The following is a 23,490-nucleotide window of genomic DNA, read 5'->3' as shown; positions in this document are numbered from 1 at the left end:
TTGGAGAAAAGAGGGGGGGTAGCTAGTTGCCCACTGATCACCTTTGACTCTTTAAAAGGGAAATAGAACTTCAGTCTCCAATTAAATGAAACCCCCTCCAAAGTTTATACGACAACCCCCTCCATAAAAAAACTTATATACCTCCGGAGCATAACTTACAACCCTTGCCCCCGGGCTATGGGAGGTTGTGTTGACCCCAGAGGCATTTAGTCCTTGGACTATTCTGAACCGAAAGGCTATCTCAAAATTTCGCTTGGACTATTCTGAACAAAACGGCTATCTCAAAATTTCGGCTGTTCCCCTCCGATCATCATCATCATTTTATTAATACTAAACTATATTACAAACGTAAAGAAAAATTATTTAGCCCATGAAGCTTGGCTTGAATTTTGGCTTGATCAGTTTTGACTTTTAAATTTGGGAACTATTACTTTCAATTCTCAATCAAATGAGCCTCCTCCAAAGTTTATACGACCATATGGAAGGTTGTGTTAAATTCGGAGGCATTTTTATATATAGTATTTTGACTATTTTTAATAAAATGGCTATCTCAAAATTTGAATTGGATACATTGGGGAAAAGAGGGCGCGGGGCCTGTTGCTGTCCGATCACTTTTGGCTCTGAAGATTGGAAACTAAAACTGAGTAACTTCTTATGCAACTATAGAAGAGTGCATGTTCTACAAAATAAAGTTATTACAACCAGCTGTAAGTGTGTCCAGGATGGACGTAACATACGTGCCTATTTTTAGTCCTTGAAGCTCCTTAACACATGTCAGATAAGAGATTACACAGCCGCAGTCTTCGTCTTGCAGTGTATGAATGGCTTAACCCTTGATGTTTTTAAGAATTTTTACCGAATTGATAGTGACCTGCATAATTATGGAACTAGACAAAGTGATAATATGGTTGTTAATTTGCGTCGTTGTGCCAAGTCTTCATTTTCAATGAAACACCTGGGTCCATCAGTATGGAATGAGCTTTTGATCATTGATCATTAGAGCGGCGGAACATGTACCTCAATTTAAAAAGAATTTAAAAGATTATTTTTTGGGGGAATTTGTTAAATTCTATTATGGCTGGTAGGTTGGGTAGGGGAGAAAGAGGAGCTGAAGAGGTAAGGGTGGGCTGGGAACGTAAGGGTGGGTAGGGGCTAAGGTATGGTTGGCTGGGGGGGGGGGGGGAGAGGGAGTGGAGTATAATGAGTGATGGAGACTGGATTGGTTATTATTATTTTTCTTTTATATTTTATTTATGTATTATCATTTTTAATTCAGTTATTTATTTATTTTTCTATATTTTTTAATTTTATTATTATTATATATATATATATATATATATATATATATATATATATATATATATATATATATATATTATATTATATATATATATATATATATATATATATATATATATATATATATATATATATATATAGGATATAGTTTATCTATTTTTGGTTTATTTATAATAGTTTAATTAAATAGTTGAGGTTTATGTAAATAGTTGAGTTATGGAGTTTCGCGCGATCGCAAACCTTCATAGGTTTTCTCCAGCGTGAAAGTGTTGTTTAATTAATTTATTTGTTTATGAATGAGGATTAATAAACTTATGTACTACTTATATTATATTACTTATAATAAAAAACTTATGAACTTTCAACTTCCAATCAAATGAGCCTCCTCCAAGGTTTATACTATCACCCCTTTCATAAGAACCTTATATTCCCCCGGGGCATAACTTACAATCCTTACCCTCGCGATCTGGGGGGCTGTGTCAACCCAGAGACATTGCTAAATAATACATGGATTAGTGGGAACAAAATGGCTATTTCAAAATTTTGATCGAATGCATTTGGGGAAAACAGGGAGGGGGGGGGGGGCTAATTGCCATCCAATCACTTTTTACTTTTAAAAATGGAACTATAACTTTCAATGTCTAATCAAATGAGCCCCCTCCGAAGTTTATATGACCATCCTTTCCATAAAAACCTTATATACCCCCGGGACATAACTTACAACACTTGCCCCTGGGATTTGGAGGGGGGGGGGTGTTAAACCCGGAGTTATATGATCTTTGGTCTATTTTGAACTAAATAACTATCTCAAAAATTCGATCGGATACATCTGGGGAAAAGAGGGCATGGGAGAGGGGGGGACCAGTTGCTCCCCGACCACTTTTGACTTAACAAGCGAACTAGAACTTTTAATTTCCAATCAAATGAGCCTTCTCAGATGTTTATACCACCACACCTTCAATAAAAACCTTATATGCCCCCCGAGCATAACTAACAACACTTGGGGGTTGGCCCCGGGCTCTAGGGGGTTATGTCGACCCCGGAGTTTTTACTATCTAATCTTTGAACTATTTTGAACAAAATGGATATCTCAAATTTTGATCGGATAAGTTTTGAAAAAAGAGAGCGTGGGGGGGGGGGCTTGTTGCCCTCCGATCACTTTTGACTCTTAAAACGGGCATTAGAACTTCCAATTTCCAATTGAATGAGCCCCTCCAAAGTTAATGCAACCATCTTTTCCATATGAAGTGCTCAGGGGAGAATCTCCGGCATTTTTATTGTGGGGGGGGGGGCAATAGGGGTTCATATCCCGATAGTCAAAGGGCATGGGCTCTACAAACCCCCCCCCCCCAAATGAAGTCCCTGGAAAATAATAATAATAATAATACACCATAGAAGGCTTATGGCCTCTACAAGCATTGCTATAGCGTTGCCTCTGAAAGATAGAAAGAAAGTGGGAAAGAGAGAAAGTTAGAGAGAGATAGAGGGAGGGGAGAGAGAGAGAGAGAGAGGGAGAGAGAGAGAGAGAGAGAAGGTTATTAGCCAAATAATACCGAAAATTACCCGAGACGCTGTATATTCATGTTGATATCTTCAAACTTGTTCAGATACTTGCTAAGAGCAAGAGTTACTAGAGAAGCTCTATCTAAGTAGAAACATCCAAACTCTTCCATCCTAGTTTTATCAAATACTGCCTGCGAAGTTTTATCTGAAAACAACTCGATTTTACTCCTTTGCAGTTGAACAGTCCCCTTCAAGAAATGTTGCAAGAGAAATTTATCCATATCCATGAATCCCTGGCCCATTATGCCTTCTTTATAATGTACAACATCAAATAAGTGCAGAATCTCGTGAAGTATCGCCCCCATTGTTGATGAGTAGCAACTTCCCCAAGTTCCTCTAAAATGTAGAAAGAAATAATCAATAAAGTGAGTAAACAACTGAAGGGTTGCTTATATTGGTTGATATAGTCAGATCGTAGTTGCCTTCAGGACGGATGGCAGGTAGGACCTTCTATACGTCAGTTCCCCCCTCCCATCCCCAAGGCGTATCGCAGCAAAAAATGGAGTCACATCAAAATTTCAAGGTGAGGGCTTTAATCGGAAAGGTTAAAATGTGATATTAAGAGTGGACAGAAAATAATTATTTTTTAAAATACAAATTATATCAAATAAAGCTAAAGAGTGATGTTCAAGCTTAAAACGAACACAAAATTATCCATTGTGTGAGGGGGTCACCACTCCTCTCTTCTTTTTATGCTTATGGTCTTACGCTTATGAGCTTATGGATTTACTTCTATGCGAAACTAAAAAATAAGCTAAAGTAAAGTCTTATAAATGTCAAAGATAAAACGAACAGAAGATACCGTGAATAGGTAAATAAAAACTTAAAACGAAGAGTAGTTATTTAACGAATTTTACGATGCTTCAGCAACTTGAAGTGTTGCAGCAGTCTTTGGTCAGCTTTGCCAACGAAAGGACATCGGAAGCAGCATTTATTTTCTTCTTCGCCATCAATTAAACACTTTAGTTATTTACCCTCAACTTTTAAAAGGCTGTGTACTATGAAGAATTTTTCAAAAAAAGGGGGGGGGGAAAGGTAGCATCTGCTTTAAAGACAGCGTCACAATACAGTGTTTCAGCTCAAATATAACTTTACTCTCTACATCTTGACATCCAATCAATGCTGTAGTTTTGAAATAAAATATGTAGACAAGCTAGTGCTTTATTACTTTCCCCTAAAGCATGAAACTTGGTCATATCTATGCTATTATTTCCAAAAATTCATCCTGTGCAAGCTAAGGCTATACCATTGAACACAAATTTGTCTACCCTAAAAAAGTTGTGAAGACAAATAAAATGTAGACCAATTAGCCTACTTACGTAACCCCTCACTTTAAGGATGAAAATGCTCGCTTACAAGTCACTCTCCGAGGAATAAACCCCCAAAAATGAAATTTTCAAGTCTGATAGCACCATGGCTGTAAAGATTTATGGTCTAAAACCTCCAGAAGAAAGTGTCCTTTAATCTCTTGATTAAAATCACAGCAACCAAAAATTACCGCACCCCAACAACTTCTTGTGATAAGAAGCTGGGATAAGTCCAAAAATAATACAAACCAAAACCTCCGCAATTTTTCATTGGCAATCTTGGGGCACATCAACAGGTCACTTTATCCCCTTTTCTGGATATTTCTGCCCGGCTACATTCAGCAAACCTTTATTTGTTGGGTTTTCAGAGTTGCTTCTAATTCAACTGCATCACAGTCCCCTCCCCTTTCCTAATGCCTCGGTATACCCCTATGATATATAGAAAAGTTTGCTGATTTATTGGTTAGCATTATTTTTTGTAACTATTTCTCACCAACAGTTGTTTTATATTGTCAATTTGAAGAAGGAACAAACCGTCGCACTCCTGTATAAAGCTTGGGGCTATATTCAGGGATTAGGAGAGAGGCTCAGATGCAGTTAAACTGGAAGTGATCCTGAAAACAATAAAAAAGTTCTTGTATGCAATGAAGTAAAAATTTTGCCATTTGTAGCGTTTAGATTAGAATTTTGTTATTAAAGTGTTTAATTCAGAAGAGGGGGTAAACTGCACCGTTATCAAAGAGGATATTGAAATCACAATCGACCTATACTTGCTGAAATCTGAAGAAACATAGCAATAAGTTGAAAAGTGACAACACCTAATATAAATTTTACGTCTCCCTGGGATGGCCACATTTGAGATCACTAGGTTATGCAATGAGAAGCGGTTGAAAGAAACAAAAAAACATCAAAGGACATTAAGAGAATGCTTGACTTGGACAAATCAGTTTTTTTTGTATAACAAGAGCCTAGTAAAGAACAAACCCTGACAAGCAGATCTGGTAATTATGCTTACCTAATGAATAGTCAAAACTAAGGATAATCGTGGTTGCAGTGGTAGCTGCAACCTAGTAAAGGACGAACCTTGGCCAATAGTAACCAAAAATAGTTATTTCGAAACAAAATCGAATCGAAATAAAAAGGACATCATTGGAATCACCATGGTAGAAAACTCTATCCATGAAACTTACAGTCCCCTGACTTGAACAACAAGGCAAATCACTTTTGTTGCATGAGAAGCACCTACATGCAAGGCTGTACCCAGGGGAGGAAGCGTAGGGGGTTTGACCCCCTCCAACCGAAATGTTTGCCTGACTTGTAAAAACGTAACAAAAATGGATATAAACAAAATTTGTATGCGTTTTTTGAGGTTTTTAGTTTACCCCCCCCCCCTCCCCCCAAAAAATCTTTGAGTAAACACCCCCCCCCCCCCAAAAAAAAAATCCTGGGTACGGCCTTGCCTATATGTCCTCTTTTTTCCCGTTTTCTGCTAGCGGGGTACTGGAACACCATAGAGAGCTATTTAAGGACTCATGCTAAAAAAAATTACTATACATAGTGCCTTTTGTAATTGGCAAAACACAATTTGAAATAAAATAAATATTTTGACAAAAAAAACCGCATCTTCATAAACAAGATGATGAATAACGTCACAATCGTAGGTTACAAGCATAAATGACTTTACAGTAAAACAGAATGTTACGTATGCTGCAACTGGGGTTTGTTCTTTACTATATCCAGCCAAGAAAAAGCCTAAGGCTTTTTCCTGCGTGATATATATCCAAAGAAAGATCCATGTTGTTCAACGGTTGAAAATTTTTTCTTTCATACATTCAAAGAATCATACATTTTATAGGATTTCATCAATAGGATAAAATTTCAACAGGATGTCGATCATACATTTTATAGTTATCCTGGGATTTGTTATGATTCTCGCTGTTGCTTTTCTTCCTACCGCAAATTTTATTGCGCGTCACTTTCGTTTATGATTCGATGTAATCCTCACTGTCACGTGTTTTCTAACCGGATATTTTGTTCTCCCTCATTTCTACTTGTCAAAAGATATTTTCTAAATATAACTTTTGCTTAAAGTGATTTTGTAAAAAATAAGGTAATGATTTGATATCTTTGTTCATAAATATAAACTATACAATTTCTACAGCTTCTTCCAATTTTTGGGAATTTTGTCTGTTTTTATTGAATAGCATCTTATGATTTTTAGGCATCGAGTCTTTGAAAGAATTGTTCTTCCTTCTATCTAACAATTTCAGTTAAATTGATTTGCCAGTTCCGGTGATGCCTTCTTTTTTTTTACAAAAATTAACGAAAATATTAATGCAATTGCAGCTGTCTTACAGCAGTTTATTCTTCTGCTGATATGTATTTTTACCCTCTTTAAAAAAAAAAAAAATAAAAGGAGATGACACATATGTGCTTTCTGTTTTAAATATAATTTTCCCATGGCTTTTAAGATGGGAAACTGTAAACCCCAGTTGAGGCTTTTAGACCATGACAAATTGGCCATGAATGTTTGTCATGGTCAATGGCAGAAAAATTGTGGCATCTCTTTCGGTACTCTTTGATATTCAGCAACAACTGGTTCTGTTAAATCACCCATGGAAAAAAAAAAATCAAAAACAAAGGAGGCAAATCACTGCTGCCCATCCAAAAAAAAAACAATTGTTTTGTTCTTTTTCTTCAAAGGGGGAGTATAGGTCTCCAGTAGAGAGCTTTTGACAACTGTGTATTTTTTTATTTCAATCTTTCCCCATTCTTGAAGGGTCTCAGACTCTTTCAGAAATCTCGAAACTGTCTTTTTGTAACTGTAAATTACTGTTCAGTTGAATTCAAATGAAAATTACTAATTCCAGAATATCGCTACATAGAAAAAAATTGTCACCAGAATGTTTCTTTTACATTGCATGTGCAGCTGTTTTTTAAACAGCTGCACATGCAATTAATTAGTTTCTATAATATGTCAAAACTTTAGCATAACCAGTGGGCAGGGGGGCTATGGTCCTCTGTATTGAAGATATTAATTCCTCTGTTTGTCCTTACTCAACTATGATCAACAGAAGTCTTACCATTTTTCATTTTGTGGTTTACTAAAATTATTCATTAATTCATAAATTATAGCATCAATTTAATAAATAAATATTACGCTATGAAAAACTTATGTTCTCCCTCGAGTACTCCAACAAGTATGACTAAACAGAAAACAAAACAAAATGAAAACCAAGCTAAAGTATTAAAATCTGAATAAAAATTACCATTTTTACACAGTATTACATTACACGCACACGCAACACGCAGTAAAACAGCATACAACAGTATTAGAAAAAAAAAGGAAAACATAGAGTACCGGGAACTTAGCACAGAAAAAGGTTAGAATCCTTCCCTCTGTTACAAAACGTTATAGTTAAAATGTGGTGGCTATTAGTAGATAAAAAATAAAAACAATTATAATCATTACTATAGGTAAACTATAAAAGAAAGTGTTTATTGCTAGTTATACAATCTCAGAAGTGTTGGAAAATGCATTACAATATACATGCATTCATGAGCATATAGGGGCGGATACTGGGGCCAAGAGAAAACCCCAGGTTTCTGGAGCACATGTTCTATTTTTACTCTTCTATTAAATTAACTTATAAATTTGGTGAATTGTTGGCAGTTTTGTCACATTGCCCGCCTCTCCCCCCCCCCCCCAGATTTTTCTAGATCCACCTTGTGAGCATACAGAGTATATTTGCAACAAAGTATATTTTTCAGAGGTAAGGGTTACTGTTCATCATTGTGCTTTTCCTATTAAACTTAAATTAAAGAAAGATTGGCTGTAAGAAAACATACCTCATGCAACATCCATCCTGGTACTTTGTTCTATCCACTATTGTTCTATCTTTCAGGTATTTGGGTATGTCTTCAATTGCAGAGGGCCAAGCATAAAATGTTGCCATTCCAATCAAGGCAAAGCCCCCAACAGCACACATGGCATATCCTCTAGTTCTTCTCAAAACATCAATATACGTTTTAGGGACAACATCATTATTCACTTTAACATATTCAGCACAAGTTAAAAATCCTATGATTTTTGAATGCGTATACTTCCCAAGGAGGGTAAATATTTCCCTTGCTAAACATTCCCAAATAAAGTTCTTGTCCATATCATGTAATTGAGAAACAGTATATGCAGAAGTAAATACGTTAACTTCATCCTTATTTTCTAGGGATAAAATACGGCCTGGAAACCCTTGAACTTGAAGTAATTCAGATATAACAGCCTGAACAAGCTTCATACAAGTTTGAACTTTATTTTGATAGTGAATGAGGTCATTAGAAGATAGTTTTTGATCAGCTGCGATTATGACGATTGGTTTCAAAGAGTATTCCCTATTTTCTGATGTCATTTTATAATCTGAAAAGAAATGTGAAAACAAACAATAAAATTCATAATCTTTAAATAAATCTTGATAGGAATTAGGATTTTTTTCAACATGATTTTTTCAATTGAGATACATTTGGGGAAAAGAGGGCATGGGGAGGGGCTGTTGCCATCTGAATAATTTTGGCTCTTAAAATTAAGAACTAGAACATTCAATTTCCAATCAAATGAGCCCCTTGTGAAGTTTATGCAACCACCCCTTCTAAAAAACCTTATTTGTCCTGTGGCATAACTTTTAACATGCACCCCCTGGGCTCTGAGGGGTTTTATTGACCCCACAGTTTTTGTTATCTGATCATTGAACTATTTTCAACAAAAGGGCTATCTCAAAATTCTGATCAGATGCATTTGGGTAAATGAAGGCATGGAGGACGTAGCTACCCTCCAACCACTTTTGACTCTTAAAAAGGGCACTATAATTTCCAATTTCCAATCAAATCCCTCCGAAGTTTATACGACGACCCCTTCCATTTTGAAGTGCCTCTAAAAAACAACAAACAATCAAACATTGAAGGCTTATGGCCTTTACTATAGGCAATGCTATAGTGTTGCCTCTGAAAAAAACTTATTACACAGACAAAGTGGGTAATCCAGAACCTAATACACAAGCATCATGCGATGATGCTTGTGATGATACATACCTCTGGAGGGTATGTAGTAATGATTCTTTAGTCTCAGAGAGTGATGATGAGGACCAACAGCTCCCAGCTGAAACAAATCAGAACTAAATGGTAGAAGACTATGCAAAGACCTGTAACTAGATCATCTCTTACTATAAAGGGGGACTTAAAGTTTCGGTCATGGTGATATTCTTACAAAAAAGCACACATCTCTGATGTCCCAGGATTTTCTAGTGCTAAAATCACCTATGAGTACTCTGAGCCACTTAGTCCATATCAGCAGCTTATTAGTGTGCTTCCATCTTTCAGTAAAGAGCTACTGCCTTTACCTCCTCATCATCTCGTATCAGAATCCCCTGATTTTGATTAACTCAATTCAATCACTCGATTTGAAGGTAAAGTTAATGAAGAGACAAGTAACTCCTTACATATGAAGACAAGTAGACCTTACATATGAAGAAAGACAATGAAACACTACCGATTGTTTGTACGTTTAGAAGTTTGAAAAAGAAGTTCAGAAGTTAAGTAGCAATGGATTTAAACACAAAATATCAGAGGCAGAATTTTTTAAAACTATGAATTCAGATGAAAATCCCTTGAAAAATTTAAAAGAATTCTATACTCTGCCTAAAGCTAATGACAGCCAGCCACTAGTTTTAAGATTAACGACTTTATCAGAAGATAAGGAAATATAAAAGACTTAGACAATAAGTTAATTGGGAAAGAGCTATATTGTGGGTCACCTTATCCATTTCTTAGCAAATTTGTTGGCATAGCAGATGCTGCTACACGCCTAGTCTAAGGATCAAAAAGTAAAGAAGAAGGTTAAAGATGAGGCATCATCACTTGAACAAAAATATAAACTGAAAAATAATATTAAAACTGGTCCAATATTGGGCTTATCTTATGTAAGACCTTTGGCTGGCAAGATATAACATGTTCCTTATTTCATTAAATAACATGTTCCTTATTTCATTGTAATTTCTGAAATTATCATCTACATTAGACAATAGCATAGTTATTGTATTATTCTTTAGTATTAAGTTACATTTTGTTTGCAATTCAATGGGATTTTTGCTATTTCTTGTTGCTTGTCTTTTTCTTTAGCTATTTGAAGTCATTTGTCATCTCGTGCAATTTTGCAGCTGTCATAAATACTAAAAGTCAATTTATCTTTCCTGTTTATCCTTCACAGACTCCTACATGCTAAACTAACACATTCCTTCATTTTGTGTAATTAATTAAAAAAACCTTTCCGAAAAACAAGTTTTTCAAAGAAAAGTAAAGGCCATGTTAAACTTAAGCTCAGCAGATACAAATACCTTTTGAAATTAAAACTCAAAACGACCAGAAATTAATAATAAAGAATCAATGAAACCCAAAACGAACAGAAATTGAATAGACAATCACAGTAAAAGCATACAACAATTGATAATACAAATGAATAGATAGATCTTAAATCGTATAGAAATTAGACTTCATATGCGAATAAAGCTTAAAACGAAAAAAAATAAGTTGATATTGATACATAAATGATACTCACAACTAACAGAACTTGAACGAGAAACTAATACAATAACAAATACAATAGATATTAACGTAAATTAATAAATTCATCTTAAAAGGAGTGAAACTTAAATTGAATATGTAAATCAAGCTTGAAACGAACAAAAATCACTACAAACAAGAGTTTGGGTATGACCTCCTTCTCTCAGTGTAAAAGTATAAAACCTACTGCGTCATTGGCGCTTTACTGAAAACCAATTTTATGACAAATATTTTCTTTTCTACTTTATATTGAAAATAAACTTTAAAATTATAGTAACATTTTGAACTGATGAGCTTTCAGCAATTAATATCATTATACATCAAATATTCAGTTTAATTTATTAGCTCTTTTTAAAGTTGTTAAAGACGAATATAGTTTCACCACACACAAGTGTTTGGATACTACCTCTTTTCCTAACTGTAAATAAAAACCAAAAGCCTACCGCCTCATTGGCGCTTAACTGAAAACGAATTATATTACAAACATTTTCTTTTCCAGTTCTTACAGCATTGACAATAAAAATAAAATTACAGTGAAATAAGTTCTTGAACTGATGGATCTTACAACAATTAATATCATTATAGGCTACATCAAATATAACATTTGATGTTGTTTATACTTTCCAAGACTGTTCAAGACCCATATGGTTTTCCGCAAAACAACAAAGGCGGAGCAGGTTTTAGACTTTTACAGTTAAAGAAAGTAATCATACCCAAACTCTTGTTTGTGGTAATTTTGGTTCGTTTGAAGCTTGATTTGCATATTCAATTTACGTTTGGCTCATTTTGAGATATGTTTGAAAGTTTACATTAATATCTATTGTACGTTTGTTTGCATTGATTGTTTATTTAATTTCTGTTCGTTTTAAGTTTCATTTATACTTCAATAGCAAAATATTTTTTTTTCGTTTTAAGCTTCATTTTCATATTCAATCTAAGCATTACTCGCTTTAAGATTTATTTATTCATTTATATTATTACTTGTTGTATGTTTTTGCTATGATTGTTTATTTAATTCCTGTTCCTTTTGGGTTTCATTTATTCTTTAATAGTAATTTCTGGTCGTTTTGAGTTTGAATTTTAAAAGGTATTTGTGTCTGCTGAGCTTAAGCTTAAAATGGCCTTTACTTTTCTTTGAAAAACTTATTTTTCGGAAAGTTTTTTTTTTAATTAATTTCTGTTCGTTTTTGTTGACAAAAAATTTCAAGTTTTTAAAAGTTCCTTATTTCAAAATCAAACTTAAAAAAAAAAAAAATTCATCAAATTGGTTTGGGGAAAAAGGAGGTGGGGGACTAATTAAGCTTCGGTATCTTTTGACTCTTTAAAAGTAAACTAAAATTTTCCATTTTCAGTCAAATGAGCCCTCTCTGAAGTTTATACGAGTATCCCTTCTATAAGAACCATATATATCCCATGAGTATAACTTACAACGCCTGTCCCTAGGCCCTGGGGGGTTGCGTCGACCCTGGAGTTTTAATATATGATGGCTGAACTATTTTTAACAAAATGGTCACCTAAAATTTTTATCGGATGGGTTTGTCCCTCCAATACACCCAAAGGCGTGGAGGACGGGAGGGGCTAGTTGCCCTCCGATTTTTTTGTCACTCTGAGAAAATGAACTACAACTTTTAATTTCCATTCAAATGAACCCTCTCTGAAGATTATACGAGTAGCCCTTTCATAAGAAGCATATCCGGCCAAATGAAACAGCTTAAAAGGCTTGCCCCCTGGGTCCTGGGGGTTGTTTCTAAGTTACAGTTTTTGTATTCTAAGCAACATATCCTTGTAAAAGCATAGCTCTCTCAAAGCTCAGCTTGGGTTAGTCTGAGGAAAGTAGGATATGGAGAGGGGGGCTTTCCGCCCACTGGCCGCTATTAACTATAAATATGTGAGAGAGAGTTATCAATTGCCAATCATATGAGGCCTTTGAAGTTTATACGAGCATACCTTCCATTAGAACCATATATTCCCCCAGAGCAATACTTACAACGCCTGCCCGGGACCTGGGGGGTTGTGTTGACACAGGAGTTTCTTTCATCTGACCCATGAACTATTTTTAACGAAATGGCCATACGTAAAGGAGTTTTTTGTACTATGATCTTTGAACTATTTTGAACAAAATGGCTACCTGAAATTTTTTATCAGATGTATTTGGGGAAAAAGGGTTTGGGGGCTAGTTGCCCTCCGATCAATTTTGAATCTTAAAAAGGGCACTAGAACTCTCGATTTCCAAACGAATGAGCCCTCTTTAAATTTTATACGACGACCCCTTCTATATGAAGCGCCCCTGGGAAAAAAATAAATTGAGTGTGGGGGGAGGGTAGCTGCCCTCCAATCACTTTTGACTCTTAAAAGTGAATTACAACTTTCAATTTCCAATCAAATGAGCCCTCTAGGAAGTTTATACAAGCATCTCTTCCATAAAAAACCATATATGCCCCTAGAACATAACTTACAACGCCTAACCCTGGGCCCAGGGGGGCTGTGTCGACACTGGAGTTTTTTGTTATCAGAACTTTGAACTATTTCTAACAAAATATCAATCTCAAAATTTTCATCAGATGGGTTTGGAAAAAGAAGGCGTGGGGGGGCTATATGCCCCTCGATCTCTTTTGACTATTAAAAAGTGAGCTTGAACTTTCAATTTCCAATCAAATGAGCTCTCTCTGAAGTATATACGAGCATCCCTTTCATAAGGACCATATATGCCCCAGGGCATAACTTACAACGCCTGCCCCAGGCCCTGGGGAGTTGTGATGACACCTCAGTTTTTCTTATTTGACTTTTGAGCAATTTTTAACTTAATGGCTATCTCAAAATTTTTATTGGGTGCATTTGGAAAAAAAGGGGCGTGGGTGGGCTAGTTGCCCTCCAAACTCTTTTGACTCTAAAAACCAAACTAGAACTTTCCATTTCCAATCAAATGAGCCATCTCTGAGGTTTTTACGAGCATCTCTTCAATAAGAACCATAAAGTCCCCCAGGGCATAACTTACAATACCCACCCTCGGGTCCTGGGGGTCTGTGTTGACCCTGGAGTTTTTTTTTTATTGTTTGTGAACTACTTTTTAAAAAAAATCTATCTCAAAGTTCTTATCGGATGTTTTAGGAAAAAAGAACGTGGAGGGGCGGGACTAGGTTCTATTTAATCTCTTTTGGCCCTTAAAAGTGAACTAGAATTTACAATTCCCAATCAAATGATCCCTCTTTGAAATTTATACGAGCATCCCTTCCATAAGACCCATATATGCCCCCAGGGCATAACTTAGAATGCCTGCTCCCGAGACCTGGGGGGTCGTGTCAACACCGGAATTTTCGTTATATTATCTTTGAACTATTTTTACAAAATAGCTATCTTAAAATTTCTATTGGATGCATTTGTGAAAGAAGGTTTTTTTTTTTTTGGGGGGGGGGGGAGCTGGTTACCATCCAAAATCTTTTTACGCTTAAAAAGTGAACTAGAACTTTCAATTTCCAATCAAACGAGCCCTCTCTGAAGTTTATACGAGCATTCCTTCCATAAGAACCATATATGCCCCCAGGGCATAACTTATAATCCTTGCCCCTAAAGACTGTAGGGGGAGTGTCCTGCTCAAAAATATAATTTCCAGAACCTTCAACTATGTTGAACAAAATGGCTATATCAAAAAGTTGATTGGATGTGTTTGGGGAAATGGTGGGCGTAGAAGGGGTGTCAATTACCATATAATCACTTTCGACTATTAAAAAGCGAACTAGCCATTTAAATTTCCAATCGAATGAGCCCTTTCTGAAGTTTCTACGACAACGCTGTCTATACAAAACCTTTTATGCCCCCAGGGCATAACTTAAAACCCTTGCCCTGAGGTCTGTGGGGGGTTGTCATCCTCAAAGAGCTAATTTCCAGAACTTAGAACTATGTTGGATAAAATGGCTATCTCAAAATTTTGATTGGATGTGTTTGGGGATTAATTAAAAAAAGTTTTCTGAAAAATGAGTTTTTTAAAGAAAAGTAAAGAACTCCATTAAACAAAACATGAGCAAAAATGAAATAAAATAATCTACCAAGCATGAAACTACCATAAATCAGCATCGATAAATAAATGAAACCCAAAACGAACAGAACTTAAAACAAATATCCGAGTCAAAAACAAAACGAGCAGAAATTAACATAAGTTGGGCGCAAAACCCCAATGCCCTCCCAAGGCCAGAACAAAATTTGCACTTTACTGGGAGGAAGGGGGATTAGTTGCCCTCCAATCACTTTCAACTATTAAAAACGGCATCAGCCCTTTCTATTTTCAATTGAATGAGCCCTTTTCGAGGTTCCCACGACAGCTCCTTCAATACGAAGTGCCCTGGTCTTAACAACAACAACAACAAAAAATAATATATTATACCCACATCGATCTTTACTATAGAAATGTCAAGCCTTCCAGTCACTTTCGACTATTAAAAAGGGCACTAGGCCTTTCGATTTCCAATCGAATGAGCCCTTTTGGAAACGACAACGCTTTCTTTAAACACCTTATATGCCCCCAGGGCATAAATTACAACCATAAGGTCTGTTAGGGTGGTTGTCATCCTCTAAGACCGAATTTCCAGAACTTTCAACTACGTTAAACAAAATGCTATCTCAAAATTTTGATTGGATGTGTTTGGGGAAATGGTGGGCGTGAGAGGGGCGGTAGTCGCTCTCCAATCACTTTCAACTATTAAAAATGACCCTAGCCCTTTCAATTTCCAATCAAATGAGCACTTTTGAAGTTTCTACGACAAAAATTTCAATAAAAATCTTATATGCCCCCAGGGCATAACTTACAACCCTTGCCTTGAGTGCTGGGGGGGGGGGGTGTCATTCTCAAAGACCTAATTTCCAGAACTTTCTACTACGTTGAACAAAATGGCTATCTGAATATTTTGATTGGATGTGTTTGAAGGAATGGTGGGCGTGAGAGGGGGGTTAGTTACCCTTCAATCACTTTCGACTATTACAAAGGGCACTAGCCCTCTCAATTTCCAACTGAATAAGCCCCTTTTGAAGTTTTATGACTACTCTATCTATAGAACTTACAACCTTTGTCCTTGGGGCTCTGGGGGGTTTGTCATCCTTAAATACATAATTTCCAGAACTTTCAACTTCGTTGAACAAAATGCCTATCTCTAAACTTTGATTAAATGTTTTTGGGGAAATGGTGGGCGTAAGAGGGGGGTTAATTACTCTCCACCCACTTTCGACTATTAAAAAGGGCAATTTCAATTTCCAATCAAATGCACCCTTTTTGAAATTTCTATAACAACTTTCTATATAAACTTTATATGCCCCCAGGGAATAACTTACAACCCTTGCACTGAGGGCTCTGAGGGGGTTATCACCCTAAAAGACCTAATTTCAAGAACTTTCAACTACTTTGAACAAAATGGATATCTCAAAATTTATTGGATGTGTTTGGGAAAATGGTGGATGTGAGAGGGGCGTTAGTCACTCTCCAATCACTTTCAACAATTAAAAAAGGCACTAGCCCTTTCAATTTCCAATTGAATGAGCCCTTTTGAAGTTTCTACGACAACACTTTCAATAACAACTTTATATTCCCCCAGGGCATAACTTCCAACCCTTGTCCTGAGGGCTGTGGGGGGAGGGGTTGTCATCCTTAAAGATTTAATTTCCAAAACTTTCAACTACGTTGAACAAAATGGCTATCTTAAAATTTTATTGAATGTGTTTAGGGAAAAGGTTGGCATAAGAGGGGGGTTAGTTGCCTTCCACTCACTTTCGACTATTAAAAAGGTCACTAGCCTTTTGAATTTCAAATCGAATGAGCCCTTTTTCAAGTTTCTGCAATAGACTTTAATAAAAACCTTATATGCCCCCAGGGAATAACTTATAACCATTGCCCTGAAGACTGTGGGGGGAGTGTCCTGCTCAAAGGTATAATTTCCTGAACTTTGAATGCCGTGGGACAAAATGGCCATCTCAAAATTTTTATTTGATGTGTTTGGGGAAATGGTGGACGTGGAAGGGGTTTTAGTTGCCTTCCAATCACTTTAGCCTATTAAAAAGAGCACTAGCCATTTCAATTTCCAATCGAATGAGCCTTTTTTGAAGTTTCTACGACAACGCGTTCTATAAGAACCTTATATGGCCCCAGGGCATAACTTACAACCCTTACCCCAAGGGTTGTGGGGGAGTGTCCTCCTTAAAAACATATTTTCTATCTGGAAATCAACTACGCGGAACAAAATGGTTATCTCAAAATTTTGATTGGATGTATTTGGGGGAAAGATGGGCGTGGGAGGGGGCTAGTTGCCCTCCAATCACTTTCGACTATTAACAAGGGCACTAGCCCTTTGAATTTCCAATCGAATGAGCCTTTTTTGAAGTTTCTACGACAACGCCTTCTATAAATTCTTATATGCCCCCAGGGCATAACTTACAACCCTTGCCCCAAGGGTTGTGGGGGAGTTTACTCCTCAAAAACATATTTTCTATATGAAAATCAACTATGCTGAACAAAATAGTTATCTCAAAATTTTGATTGGATGTGTTTGGGGGAATGATGGATGTGTGGGGGGCTACTTGCGCTCCAATCACTTTTGTCTTTTAAAAAAGGTATCAGCCATATCAAGTTCCAATCGAATGAGCCTCTTTTGAATTTTTTATAACGACATTTTCTATAAAAACTTATATTGCTTCAGGGCATGGTTTACAACCTTGCTCTGAGGACTATGGGACAGTGTCCTCCTCACAAGAATTATTTCTATAATGTCCAACTACAAATCAACTACGCTGAACAAAATGGCTATATCAAAATTTTTTGTGGACGTGTTTGGGGAAGTGATGGGCGTGGGGGGGGGGGGCTAGTGGCCCTCCAATCACTTTCGACTATGAAAAAGGGCACTAGCCACTCCAATTTCCAATCGTAAGAGCCCTTTTCGAAGTTTCTACGACAAATTCTTTGATTCGATGTGCCCTGCTCTAAAGGAAACAAATAATAAATGATGCATTGTGCCAACATCGTTCTTATATGCCCTCAGGGCATAACTTAAAACCCTTGCCCCGAGGGTTGTGGGGGAGTGTCCTCCTCAAAAACATATTTCCTATCTGGAAATCAACTATGCTGAACAAAATGGCTATCTCAAAATTTTGATTGGATGTGTTTGGGGGAATGATGGGCGTGGGGGGGGGGGGCTAGTTGCCCTCCAATCACTTACGACTATGAAAAAGAGCAAAAGCCAATCCGATTTGCAATCGAATGAGCCCTTTTCGCAGTTTCTACGACAACTCCTTCAATACAAAATGCCTGGGTATGGAGAAAAAATAAATAATACATTGTGCCTACATCATTCTTTACTTAAGCAGCACTATCGCGCTGCCTACGAAAAGGTGGGCGTGAGAGAGATGTTAGTTGCCCTCCAATCCCTTTCGACTATCAAAAAGGGCACTAGCCCTTTAAATTTCCAATCAAATGAGCCGTTTTTGAAGTTTCTATGACAACACCTTCTATAAAAACCTTATATGCTGCCAGGCCATAACTTACAACCCTTGCCCTGAAGGCTGTGGGGGAGTGTCCTCCTCAAAAACATAATTTCCATGTGGAGATTCACTACGTCGAAGAAAATGGCTATCTCCAAATTATGATTAGATGTGCTTGGAAGAATGTTGGGCGTAGAAGGGGTGTTAGTTGCCTTCCAATCACTTTTGACTATTAAAAAGGGCACAAGCCACTCCAATTTCCAACCGAATGAGCCCTTTTTGAAGTTTCTACAACAACTTCTTTGATACAAAGTGCCCTGTTCTAAAGGAAAAAAAATATAATAAATAATACATTGTGCCAACATTGTTCTTATATGCCCCCTGGGCATAATAAACCCTTGCCTGGAGGGTTGTAGGGGAGTGTCCTCCTCAAAAACATATTTTCTATCTGGAAGTCAACTATGCTGAACAAAATGGCTATCTCGAAATTTTGATTGGATGTATTTGGGGGAATGATGGGCGTGGGGGGGCTAGTTGCCCTCCAATCACTTTTGATTACTAAAAAGGGCACTAGAACTCTCGATTTCCAATCGAATGAGCCCCCTTTGAAGTTTCTATTACGATCTATTCCATATGAAGTGTCGCTGTTTCAGTTTTGAAACAGCTTAGTTACTGAGAAGTATCATGAGATCTGCAATACTGTTAATTGACCAAATCTGTTTCATGCATTGCCTGTAGGAGTCAAGAGCTGATTTAATCGTGATATATTTGGTTAACGGGGGGTATTCACACACACCCCTTGCCAGTAAGTCCCTTTTGATGCTATTTCAAATGAACTGCTAATCCCCAATCCTCCCGAAGCGGAGTTATAATCGAGATTTATCACGGCTAATGTTAGGCAAAAATCGTTCGACGAGTTCAGAAAAGTTTTGAGCGGAAAACTAGATTCTATTATTGCTACGCAGACAGAATTAAATAATAAGCTTGACGTAATTACTTCTGAGATCGCGTCGCTGAGAACGGAGGCTGCCGGCCGAGATGTGAGGCTTAATAACTTTGAGAAAACTATCGACGAGTATGTCGACAAGTACCAGGCCCTGGAAAAACAGCTACTACTTATCGACGTGAAAGATCGCCGTCTGAACCTTATTGTGCATGGTTTACCGGCAGAAGAGCCTAACAAGAAAGTTGAAGATAGCGTCATTAAATTAGTTAGCGAAAAGCTGGGTGTAACTAGTGACATATCTATGACTAAGTGCTATCGGATTTCTTCACAGGCTGCAAACATCACAAATAGGCGCAGCAAGCAAAATAGCCGACGCAAGGAGTCCCCCGTATTTATTTCACTAAGCTCGGAGAGTGATGTCCAGTCGATCATGAACAATGTTAAAAAGCTAAAAGGTAGTGGGATTATAATCTCTACAGACCTGCCCCCTGCTCTCAACATGATTCGAAACTCCCTACTCTCGAAAGCACAAGAAATGAAAGAGTCGAAACATATCGTTTCATCCAGAGTGCGTCATAAGGGTATTAACTTATGGCTAGAAGTGAAAAAAAGTGATTCCTCTGACTGGGAAAAGATTAATTAGTTTGTTTGTAGTGTATACGCGGACCATTATTTGTTTTATTTGTTTAATGAAATACGTCCGCGATCGAGAGAGGAAACAAGTTCATTTTGTTGGTGTGTGTCATGATTGGGAAAATGACCACTAGTCAGTGTTGGTTTTTTTCTTTTCGTTGTTTTTTCTTTCTTATTGTGTTCAGTGCTCAATGCGACTTCGACTTGTTAAGTCTGCCATGCCAGATTATGCTTCATCGTCGCTATTCTTTTTTTCTATTTTCCATAGGCCTATAAATAATGTTATGTTTTTGCTTCGTGTGTTTTTTTAAGTTGAAGATCAGATATTTCACAAGACGTGCCGTACTCTTCCACATCAAGGTTTGGTTGATGATTTATTGCCGCATCACTACAGACTCCCACCAGACGGTTTGGTAAGTCAAAATGATTATGATTAATTCTACTGATGATGAGACATCGAGTAGGTTGAGAGATTTTGAGAGAGACCCATTAGATTTAATAAAAATTTCTGCAGATTGTGGTTTTTCGGATGATGAATATGATATTTCTATTAGATCCCTCCCTATTAACAAATATTTACTCCCTAATGAGATTAACGGACATGTTTCTCCTGGTAGTGTGAGGCTGGCGAGTTTAAACTGTTGCGGGTTGATGAGTAGTTTGGACCATTTATCTTCGTTCCTTCCATGCTGCCGAGTTGATGTATTAGCTGTATGTGAGACTTTCTTAAATGAGTCAACTAGTCACCTAGCGAATATTAACTGTTACAATTTTGTTTCTAAGACTAGGAATGACAGATCGAGAGGAGGCCTTGGTTTTTTTATTCATTATGATATTACTTACAGGATTGTTTCGGATTTTGATTCTATGTATGAAGAAATGTTGTTTGAATTTTTGGTTGTCGAGCTTGATTTTGGTAGTGAAAAAGTGTTGTGTTGTTTGTTTTACAGACCACCTAGCTCTTCGGTGCAACATTTCATAAGTAAGCTGGAAGCGTTTTCTTCGATCGCAATCGAGCGAAATCGGAAGATTATGTACATTGGGGATTTTAATATTGATATAAGTAATGCTGGTCATGATCTTTCATCTACACAATATTCGCCTTCAGCTGTTGATTTTCTGACACTTTTCTTTCGCTGGGGCTTCTCCCAGCTTGTCGTATTCCAACTCGAGTTGTAAGCTCGACAGCAACGGTAATCGACAATATTTTTCTGAATATGGAATTTGATTCGTGTCATGCTATTATCGATGACACGTCAGACCACTTTATGCTTTTGATGGAGATAAAAACTGGGCGACAAACGGCGACTCCGATCAAAACAACTAGAAGGCTTGATGCTACATCTGTTCAGCGGTTGAATGAACTGCTGCTTAAAATTGACCCCTCTCCGTGCTTAACTGCGAGGATGTAAATCAAGCTTCACAGTATTTTGTCAACGAATTTACCACAGCACTTAATGTGGCTTGTCCGATGTCTTCAACCCGTCTAAGACGTTACAACAGATCTAAAAAGCCTTGGGTTACACGAGGACTACTAAGGTCGATCCAATCAAAGAACAGGCTGTATAAAATATATCTATCGAATCCCAATGAAACAAATCAAGCCTTTTTTAAAGCTTACAGAAATTGCTTAACCAAGGCTCTCAGGTCTGCTAAACAGCTCTACTATTTGAAGGCATTCAATAGCGCGCATGGATCTCCTAAGAAGGTATGGACATTAATAAACGATTGTATCGGCAAAAAAAGGTTGAATTCTTTTCCGGACGAAATGATGCCCCCAGGTGGTGATACAGCTGTTAAAGGAAAACTTAACGTCGCCAACATGCTCAACACGCACTTCGCTAAAATAGGTGAAAAGACGTCGGAAGAGGCATCCCAAAAATCAACGCCAAATTCTGCTGATTTCAAAAGTTTTCTACCCTCTTCTACTGACCGATCCATATTCCTCACTCCAGTCTCGTCTGCTGAATTGATGCTTGTACTTCATCAACTCAAAAATGGACACTCAGAAGGAATCGACGGATCTTCTACGAACTTGCTTAAATCGATTATGCCTAGTATAGTAAATTGTCTTGTGCACATAATTAATCTTTGTTTCAAGAATGGTATCTTCCCTTCATGTATGAAGTCCGCCCGTGTCATTGCACTACACAAAGGGGGAGATATAAAAGATCCGTCCAACTATAGGCCCATATCTATTCTATCTGCTTTCGGAAAAATTATTGAACGTTGTTTGTACGTGAGGATTGTAAATTTTCTTGACAAGAATAGTTTTTTCAGTAAGTCCCAATTCGGGTTTCGAAAAGGACATTCTAAAGAGCATGCTATTTTGGCAGTAGCCCAGTTTATTCATGATGCCTTGGATAAGTGTGAAATTCCAGCTTCTATATTCGTGGATATACGGAAAGCGTTTGACACTATTTGTCACATGATTTTAAATGAAAAATTGTCTAATTGTGGTATACGTGGTCCGGCTAAATCGATAATATTGTCATATTTAAGCGATAGAGTCCAGTGTATTGATGGGGGCGAAGTTATATCAACGTCTTCGAACCAGTCAAATAAAGTTGGAGTGCCCCAAGGTTCAATTCTCGGCCCTCTGTTGTTTCTAATCTATGTTAATGATATTAGTAATTCAGTTGAGGACCTAGGGCTGACCGTTCTCTTCGCAGATGACACAGCCTGTAGTGTCTCTGCAATCGATGAAGATCGTGTCAAACATAATTTAAGTCTAGTATTCGATAGACTAGTAGCATGGTTTACGGCAAATAGGCTAGCTCTGAACACTTCAAAAACAAAGTTTATGGTATTTTCGCGTACGTCACGGGCACTTCCATGTCTGAAGTTGATTAAGTCATCTGTTTCAGGTATGGATATATCACGTGTTGAAATTATTCGTTACCTTGGTGTACTGGTTGACTCAAATTTGAGTTGGAAGCCGCATATAAATGGTATAAGTTTGAAGCTTGGAAGGAACGTGGGTATTATGCAACGTATGAAATTCATTTTGCTGCTCGAAGCTATGCGTTCTATTTATTTCGCTCTTGTTCATTCTTATCTAAATTACTGCCCACTTATTTACTTGAATACTTTCAGATCCCATTTAATTCCGCTTCAGAGGCAACAAAATAAGGCGCTTCGTATTTTAAAAAGTTATCTTCCTTCCCCAGCGTCTTTCCCCAGTAAGTCTTCTACAAAGAGTTTATATTGTTTATTGAATATTCTTCTTGTTGAACTTGCAGTTACTTTTAACTCGATATTATTCAAGGTTAATCATAATCTCCTGTCACTGCCCAGTTATTTCTTTTCTTTTGATTTGTTCCCAGTTGCTCTGCCATCTTCTCATCTAGCTCGCAGCATACGCAAACTACGCCAGCCGTTGATAATTTCAGAAAGGTCCCGGTTTTCTCTACGAAATAGTGTGGTTGCCAGGTGGAACCAATATGAATCTATTTTTGATTTTGATGTGTCGATTGGAATTTCAAAAAATTAAATAACAACATTCCTTTTGGACATTTATTAGTCAAATAATATTTTCATTATTTTTATATATATTTTTTTTTTTTTTTTTTTTTTTTATGTTATTATTTTTCGATCTATATCGGTTATTGATATCCTTCTTATTTTCCCATTGCTGGTTGAGTGTTGTTTATTTATTGTCGGGTGGGTGTCTGCCGT

At 37.1% G+C, this 23,490-nt stretch overlaps 2 protein-coding genes across 3 annotated transcripts in view; one reads left to right on the top strand and one right to left on the bottom strand.

Moving 5' to 3' along the window:
• LOC148952953 (uncharacterized) overlaps nucleotides 1–23,490 on the bottom strand; it is a 41,051-nt gene that overhangs the window by 5,614 nt on the left and 11,947 nt on the right. For both annotated transcript variants that reach the window (XM_089087477.1, XM_089087476.1), the window contains exons 2-3: nucleotides 8,019–8,583; nucleotides 2,863–3,198 (exon numbers count right to left, since the gene is read on the bottom strand). In XM_089087477.1, coding sequence (XP_088943603.1) covers nucleotides 2,863–3,198; nucleotides 8,019–8,575 — 893 coding nt within the window. In that variant the 5' untranslated portion in view covers nucleotides 8,576–8,583. The remainder of the gene's footprint in view (nucleotides 1–2,862; nucleotides 3,199–8,018; nucleotides 8,584–23,490) is intronic.
• LOC148952954 (uncharacterized) lies at nucleotides 9,229–23,069 on the top strand. Its single transcript, XM_089087836.1, has 3 exons — nucleotides 9,229–9,260; nucleotides 19,132–20,225; nucleotides 22,680–23,069. The coding sequence occupies exons 1-2, from the start codon at nucleotides 9,229–9,231 to the stop codon at nucleotides 19,820–19,822; spliced, it is 723 nt and encodes a 240-aa protein (XP_088943962.1). The 3' UTR covers nucleotides 19,823–20,225; nucleotides 22,680–23,069.

Source organism: Artemia sp. Qi Xiang Cuo, chromosome 4, assembly GCF_049724085.1.
Source record: "Artemia sp. Qi Xiang Cuo chromosome 4, ASM4972408v1, whole genome shotgun sequence".
Classification (NCBI taxonomy): Eukaryota; Metazoa; Arthropoda; class Branchiopoda; order Anostraca; family Artemiidae; genus Artemia; species Artemia sp. Qi Xiang Cuo.
The sequence above is the reverse complement of the archived record's forward strand: the minus strand, read 5'-3'. Positions and strand labels throughout refer to the sequence as shown.

What these genes read in the sequence shown, in the direction of transcription:
- LOC148952954 (XM_089087836.1), top strand. Translation starts at nt 9,229, where the DNA reads ATGATGCTTGTGATGATACATACCTCTGGAGG. An exon ending in ATGATACATACCTCTGGAGG is followed by an intron (nt 9,261 to 19,131) that starts GTATGTAGTAAT and finishes GGCTAATGTTAG; the next exon opens with GCAAAAATCGTTCGACGAGT.